Here is a 7,872-nt window from a genome sequence, read left to right on the forward strand (position 1 = left end):
TAAATTCACCCAATGCCTATGAACAAAATAAAGCTTTTACTAAACATATTTCAGATGCGGTGATAAAAGCTTTAGAAGAAAAGTTAGAGCTAGAGATTTCTAGAAAATTACATGATGAATTGGAACCCACCATTAAGATCAAAATCAAGAATTTTGAGTGCTATGCTTTATGTGATTTGGGTGCTAGTGTTCCTACAATTCCGAAATCTCTTTATAATGTGCTTGGTCTTACCAATATTGAAGAGTGTTCTCTCAATTTGCACTTGGAGGATTCTACTATTAAGAAACCTATGGGAAGAATTAATGATGTTCTTATTCTTGCAAATAGGAATTATGTGCCCATAGATTTGATTGTTCTTGATATTGACTGCAATCCATCTTGTCCAATAATTCTTGGTATAACGTTCTCGCGTACTATAGGAGCCGCGATTGATATGAAAGAAGGGAATATTAAATTTTAGTTTCCACTAATAAAGGGCATGGAACACTTCCCTAGAACTATAATTAAATTACAATATGAATTAATCACGAGGGCAATCTATGGATCAATTTCTAAGGATGACATGACTTAAAACTATGTTATATGCCTAGCTAGGGGCGTAAAACGATAGCACTTGTTGGGAGGCAACTCAATGAATAAAATTTATTTTCAATTTTGTTTTCTGTTCTTGAGTGTTTTCACAATTATTCTACTGTTATAATTGTGTTTTTTGTGTTTCATTTAGTGTTTTTCCCAAGCAAAGCCTTTGGGATCATGTGGGGTATTAGTTGCTTTAATCATGCTGTAAAGCAGAAACTTTTGCGTCTACTAGAAAAAATCCTTAAAATAACAGAAACGTCAAAACTGTGTGCATTTTTTACAAAATATCAATATACAAATTACCTACGTTGTCCCATTTTTTCAGAATTTTTGTAGTTACATAAGTATAAGTAAATTTCGAATCTTCAGAGATTATTTTGTTTTTAACAGATTCTGTGTTTTCTTTGCGTTATGTCCTTATTTTAATGATTCTATGATTTATGTTGGGGGGCATAAGACATTGTAAATTTGTAATATAGTAGGTATAATGCAAGAATATAATTGGTATGAGTTTTCAACAGTACTTATAGTAAAGTTTAGTTTTGTTATACTAACGGATCTCACGAAATTTTGTTGAGTTTTGTGTGATTGAAGTTTTCAAGTTTTGAGTGAGATCATGATGGATGATGGAATAAGGAGTGATAAAAGCCTAAGCGTGGGGACGGCCCATGGCACCCCAAGGAAATATCTAAGTAGTACCAAGCAGCTAAGCTTGGGTATGCCCTCGAAGGCATCCCCTCTCTCTTCTCAAAACCATCGGTAATTTTACTTTGAGCTATATTTTTATTCATCACATATCATGAGTTTTGCTTGGAGTGTCTTGTATCATTTTTGTCTTTGCTTTATTTGTTGTTTAGTTTGTCATAATAAACCTTCCTGTACACACCCATTTGAGAGAGCTAAATTATGCTAAGTTTTGTTAAAACACTCTTTATGCTTCACTTAAATTTTTTGAGCCATGGAATTGCTCAAGTGCTTCATTTATATCTTTTTGAGCACGGTGGTGCTGTTATTTTGAAGAAATTTACTCTCATGCTTCTCTTAGATTATTTTTAGAGTTGCTGAAATTTTGAAGAAATCCTCTCTTGCTTCACTTATATAATTTTGAGAGCTGAAAATTTTAAAGAAACTTGTGCTCTCATGCTTCACTTATACTTGTTTGAGAGCTTGTTATTTGCATTGGCAATTTGCTTTAAATGAAAATTAGTCCCAAAGTGATGAATGTCCAGGAAAGATATAATAAAAACTTTCATGAAGATCACTGTATATTAAGCTTGATTCTTTGCAATAGTTTTGCGATATGAAGATAGTAACATGTGAGTTATGTTGATGATTAATTATGCTCTGGTAAGAATATTTGTGTTAAGGGTTGTGATTCCCCATGCATGCACATAAAGTCAATAATTATGCTATGAAATTACATCCTACTTGTGTTGCATTATTCGGTGTTCGTTATGTTTAATGTTCACTTATGATGATTTTTGTTCATTTGTTGGGCGCTTCTCAATCTATTTGCTAGCCTTCCCTTTTACTAAGCGGCAATACTGCTTGTGCATCCAAATCTTAAACCCAAAGTTGTTCCAAATGAGTCCACCATACCTACATATATGTGGTATTTCAACGATGTTCCAACGAAATTTGCAAGTGCCAACTCTAATATTCAAACTAAAATTCCGTTTTGTGTGCCCGTACCGCTCATGAAGCGGGAAGAGGTGGCCGGTATCTTCCATGTTAAATAGGTTATTCTCAAGATGAGTGTTTATTCACTTGTCATTGCACGAGGGTATGACGGTAATAGGGATGACCAATCCCAAAAATAATAATATTTTATGTTGTCAAATAATAAATTCGTTGGAAAGTGTTGGTATGGACGACACCCATGGATACGACAAGCCGTGGAATGTGAAAGAATGGTGGAAAAGGAATAAAATTTATTTTAAGTTTGAAAACCGCCTATAATTTGTTTAGCATGGAGGATATTGGAAACTCTTAGTATTTATCTTTGACAGGAAAAACATGCCACTCTAAAAAAATTATCTCTAAGTTTTTCACTTTGAGCCATGCCACCTCTACAAATCCCTGCTCCCCTCTACGAAGGGCCTATCTATTTACTTTATGCAATTTTTATTTTTGAATTTGAGAATCCATCTTCTCTTATAAAGCACCAACTAAGGAACACCATTATCACACTTAGCATTGGCTGTAGTTAATATTTGAGTGTGTTGCATGAATGAATCATTGATAGAGCATGATGGGCTAGGGATAACGTTCTTTAGCATTGATATTTTGAAAGACTTGATTTTTTGTTGATATGCTTGAGTATTGAAATCTTCATGCCAAATTATAGGATATTGCATTGCATCATCTATAAGTCCATATGTACATGCCGAAACAAAAATAATATGATGAACATGAGAGGCAACATTCCACATCAAAACTTCTGTTTTTATCATAAACGTACTGGAGGACGAGCAGGAATTAAGCTTGGGGATGCTGATACGTCTCCAACATATCTATAATTTGTAATTGTTCCATGCTGTTATGTTATCATTCTTGGATGTTTTATGACCATTTTATAGTAATTTTATATCATTTTTGGGACTACCGATTGACATAATGCCTAGCATGAGTTGTTGTTTTTTGCTGTTTTTTCCTTCGCAGAAAATCCATATCAAATGAGGTCCAATTGCCACGAAACTTTACGAAGATTTTTTTGGACTAGAAGGAAACTTGGGAACCAAGAATGAGCAACTGACAAGGTCCACGGGGGCCACTAGACATCAAGGCGCGCTAGAGGCCCCTAGCACGACCTGGTATCTAGTGGGCCCCTCGAGAAGATTCTCCACCGCCTGTGAGCTCTATAAATACCACAATATTCAGCAAACCCTAGAGGAGTCGACGAAAATCATTTCAGCCGCCACAAGTTCCAGAGCCACGAAATCCAGTCTAGAGCCCGTTCCGGAGAGGAACACAATCACGAAGGGGTTCACCTTCCTCATTGGTGCTCCTTTGATGATGCATGAGTAGTTCATATCAGACCTACGGGTCCATAGGCAGTAGCTAGATGGCTTTCTTTATCGTTTTGTTTCTCAATACAATGGTCTCTTGGAGATCCATATGACATAACTCTTTCTTTTGCGATGTGTTTGTTGGAATCTGATGAATTGTTAGTTTATGATAAGATCTATGCAAACATATTCATGCTTGATTTTTATAGCCTCATATTGCTTCTTCGATATTTGGTTTTTGTCTGGCCAACTTGATCTTTTATCTTGCAATAGGAAGAGGTGCTTTGTGATGGGTTCGATCTTGCGGTGCTCAATCTCAGTGACGGAAAGAGACATGACACATATGTATCGTTGCTAACTAGGATAAAACGATGGGGTCTATTCCTACATGAATAGATATTTTCTACATCATGTTATCATTCTTAAGGCATTACTCTGTTTCTCCATGAACTCAATACACTAGATGCATGCGGGATAGTGGTCGATGTGTGGAGTAATAGAAGTAGATGCATGCAAAAGTCGGTCTACTTATCTTGGGCGTGATGCCTATATACATGATCATTGTCTTGAATATCATAATAATTATTTGCTCTTGTATCAATGGCCCAATAGTAGTTTGTTTACACACCACTTGTTATTTTCTTGAGAGAAGCCACTAGTGAAACCTATGCCCCCGGGTCTACTTCACATCATCTATTTGCAATCTCTACTTTGCTATTTGCGTTTTTACTTTATTTTCTCTTTTGTTTTCAGATCTATATTATCAAAAAAACCAAAAATACGTTGTTGAGTTCTATTTGCTATCACTCTTATTTGCATATATCAATCTGTCCTTACTTTACCCATGAGGGATTGACAACCCCTCTACGCGTTGGGTTGCAAGGTTTTTCTATTTGTTTGCAGGTGCTGCTTATATAGTCTTGTAGATCTTCCAACTGGATTGATACCTTGGTTTCTTAACAGAGGGAAATACTTGACATCGATGTGCTAGATCACCCTTTAAACTTGGAGGGAGAACCAACGCACCTACGAGGAGTCAAGCGCCCATGGCGAGAGATGGGATGTGGGTGCTCACCACAGGGCTAGAGGGGCTGGGCCGGCTCGGGGAAGCAGTTGGGCCGTGGGAAGGCCGACCCATGCGACAGAGGGGGCATGACTCTCGTCCTCCTTTTTCCGATCCCGATCTGGATCGAGGGAGGCGGCAACTCCAGAGGCCGGACGGCGAGGGCATGCAACGGCGGCTGGATCTTGTCGAGGAGGAGGTTGGGCATGCCTCAGGGCGGCGAGGGAGCTCCAGCCATGGCGGGTACCTGTGGGGTACAGGGAGAGAGGGGGAGATGAGAGAGAGAAGCAGGAGGAGGGAGAGAGAGAGAGAGAGGAGTGGGAGGCGAGGTCCGGCCTTGATCCCGACGGGCGATGGTGCTCCGACAACGGCCGGGGCAGGGCGAGGCGCGATGGCTACTCCGGCGAGTTGGCTGGCTGGCGACGGGGCAGACGAGGAGGCGGAGACGCATCGACGGGGAAGACAAGGGTGCTCGGCGTCGGCGTTGTGGTTTGCGGGCTACAACGGCGACGGTTCCGGGCCCTGACGGGCCTGTCTCGGGCCTAGCAGGACACAGTGGTGTGGGCTGGCTACAAGGGTGCTAGCGGCAGTGCGGATCCCGATGGAGGCTAGGTTTTCCTAATTTGGGCGAGGAGGCTATCTATTTATAGGCAGGGAGGCTAGGAGAGGGGTTTTTAGTCCGTTTTCGGGCTGTTTGATCTCGATCAGACCGTCGGAAGCAGAGGGGGGCTAGCTGGGTTAATGGGCTCTGTAGACGGGGTTGGGCTGACAAGAAAGGAAATTTTGTGGCCCGTGACAATTTTTGAAATACCGAAAATGTTTGCGGTTTTACCGGCTATAATTCCGATATAGGTTTAATGGCTCGGGCATCAAACGACGTGTGAATGCGATGAAATTTGTCAGGCGGTGGTCTACCTACACTATATTAAGACCACACGTCAACTTTTGACCATTTCATATTTTATACACACTTTGAAAAATAATATTTTAGCGATGCGGCGGACGCGTGCGTATGTGGTTGGTCTCGAAACAGTGATCGACGAGAACAGAAAGAACCGACAACTAATAACGGATGCAAGTTTTGGAAAATGACGGTAATGGAGTGCCGATGCAATGTGGATAATGCGATGATGAATGCGACAAACAAATAAATCACATGACGATAACATAATAAAAGGGGAATTTTTTGAAGCGACGGTCTCGAACTGTTACAACCTTTCAAATAGAGATTAGCATTGTTATGTAATGCTTCAAATTCAAGTATAAAAATATAGGCTAACTTCTCACGAGCGGGCGAAGCGAGATCCATCGTCGAGTACAAATCAGTATTGACCTAGGTCAGTTATGTTATACATATATTTTTTTAAACCGTCACACACGATAAGTTGATAAGTACTCCCTCCGTTCCTAAATATAAGACCTTTTAAAGATTGCACTATGAACTACATACGGATGTACATAGACATATTTTAGAGTATAGATTCACTCATTTTGCTCCGTATGTAGTCTTCTAGTGAAATCTTTAAAAGGTCTTATATTTTGGAACGGATGAAGTAGTAAATTCATGGCGTTCGTAAACATTCGATATAGTGAAGTTCGCTGGTTGGTTGCCGTGGTATTTTTTTCTTTGTTTTGAAGGGTTTATTCACGTTAAAATCTTGTGTCTCCTAGTTTGAATTTGTTCTTCGTCGTTTGATTGCTCGTCGTATCTCTGATAAGCGCCTCTCCCAACGATGTGAAGTTTGGGATAATTAAATCATCGTCTCCAGCTTGTGGTTATTCGTTTTTAGCTTTGTTTTGTACTTGAACACGTTGGTTGAGTATGCTTTTTTTAGGAGCATCGGTTGAGAGTACGCAGGAGCTCAAAGGCGACATTAAAGTACGCAACGAGATTCAGATTTATTGGATCGTAAAAATTACAAAGACGGCGCATGGTGCCACACGCATTATTTGTGGTTCCCGAACGCTAATCATGCGTGCGTGCATGCATGCATGATGGGAACAATTATACAGACGAAGGAAACGCAAACTAGCCAGTGAAGAAGATGTGGCAACGATCGACGTTGCCACAACTCATCCCCTCACCTGATCTCGTCGCAATTCTAGTAGTAGGCATATGCATGTAGTTCAGGATCACTCGTGCACTATGGAGCTGAGCGGCAGGGCCGCAGCACCAACGGAGTCATGGCAGGCGCCGCTCTGGCAGCCCTTGCCGCAGAACTGAACGCCGAGGCCGCAGTATCCATACCGGCTGCAGCAGAAGTTGCTCAGGCACGGCTTGTCGGCGTTGCACTTGATGTTGGCGCGGCAAGGCCCGTTCTGGCAGCCGTCGCCGCAGTACTCCTGGCCGAAGCCGCAGTACCCGTCGCCGCTGCAGCAGTGGTTGTTGGGGCACGTCACCGCGTTCGCCCCGGCCTGGGCGCCGCAGCGTTTGCTCTTGTAGCAGGCGCCGCTCTGGCAGCCGTCGCCGCAGTAGTTGGAGTCCATGCCGCAGTACCCCCACGCGCTGCAGCAGAGGTTGTTGGGGCACTCCATGCCGTCGGCCTGTTGGCCGCACTGCTCGGCGTGCGCGCCCGCCACGGCGATGGCGAGGACGACTACAGCGCCGAGTGTGAGGGCCTTAGTGCTCATCATCTTCTTCCTGTCAGTTGGCTTGTGGTGGATCTAGTACTGGTTGTGTGTGAGTAAACGGGTGGTGATCTCCTCCCTTTATATAGGCAGGGTCAGGTTCTGGTTCAGTTCAGTTTCTTAGTTGTGGCATCTCTTGCCAAGAAAAGAAAAATGCAAGTCCACACCTTCGTTCCCCCGGCTGTTGCAGCTCTCCATGTGCCTTTGAGATTCGTGTTTTCTCGGAATACAACACCTCAACATTACCTATTACTAGCAAAAGAGCCCGTGCGTTGCAACGGAAGAGAAAATAACACACGTTCTGAACGCAATATATTTTCACATGTCATCATATTTGTGTTGCCGACGATGGCTTTAGTGCTCACACAATGAAAACGCGTTTGAATATACAGTCACTCAAAATAAGATGAGAAATATGTTGTTTCTCCCCACGAGGTTTTCCAAAGGTGTGCATGTGTTGTTAGCGATGTTTTCTTTCCTCTCAATTTAGTTTTAATTTAATGGATGTTTATTGCAATTCGTATCGTCGCCGGAAAGAGAGAGAAAAATGACGTGCACTACAGATTAAGTTTGCACAAAAATAATATTTAAGA

At 41.8% G+C, this 7,872-nt stretch overlaps 1 protein-coding gene across 1 annotated transcript; it reads right to left on the minus strand.

Moving 5' to 3' along the window:
- Nucleotides 1–6,525: 6,525 nt before the first annotated feature.
- LOC123440606 (root-specific lectin-like) lies at nt 6,526–7,330 on the minus strand. The gene has a single exon (XM_045117169.1). The coding sequence runs from the start codon at nt 7,283–7,285 to the stop codon at nt 6,785–6,787; it is 501 nt and encodes a 166-aa protein (XP_044973104.1). The 5' UTR covers nt 7,286–7,330; the 3' UTR covers nt 6,526–6,784.
- Nucleotides 7,331–7,872: the final 542 nt, after the last annotated feature.

Source organism: Hordeum vulgare, chromosome 3H (assembly GCF_904849725.1).
Source record: "Hordeum vulgare subsp. vulgare chromosome 3H, MorexV3_pseudomolecules_assembly, whole genome shotgun sequence".
NCBI classification, from domain to species: Eukaryota; Viridiplantae; Streptophyta; class Magnoliopsida; order Poales; family Poaceae; genus Hordeum; species Hordeum vulgare.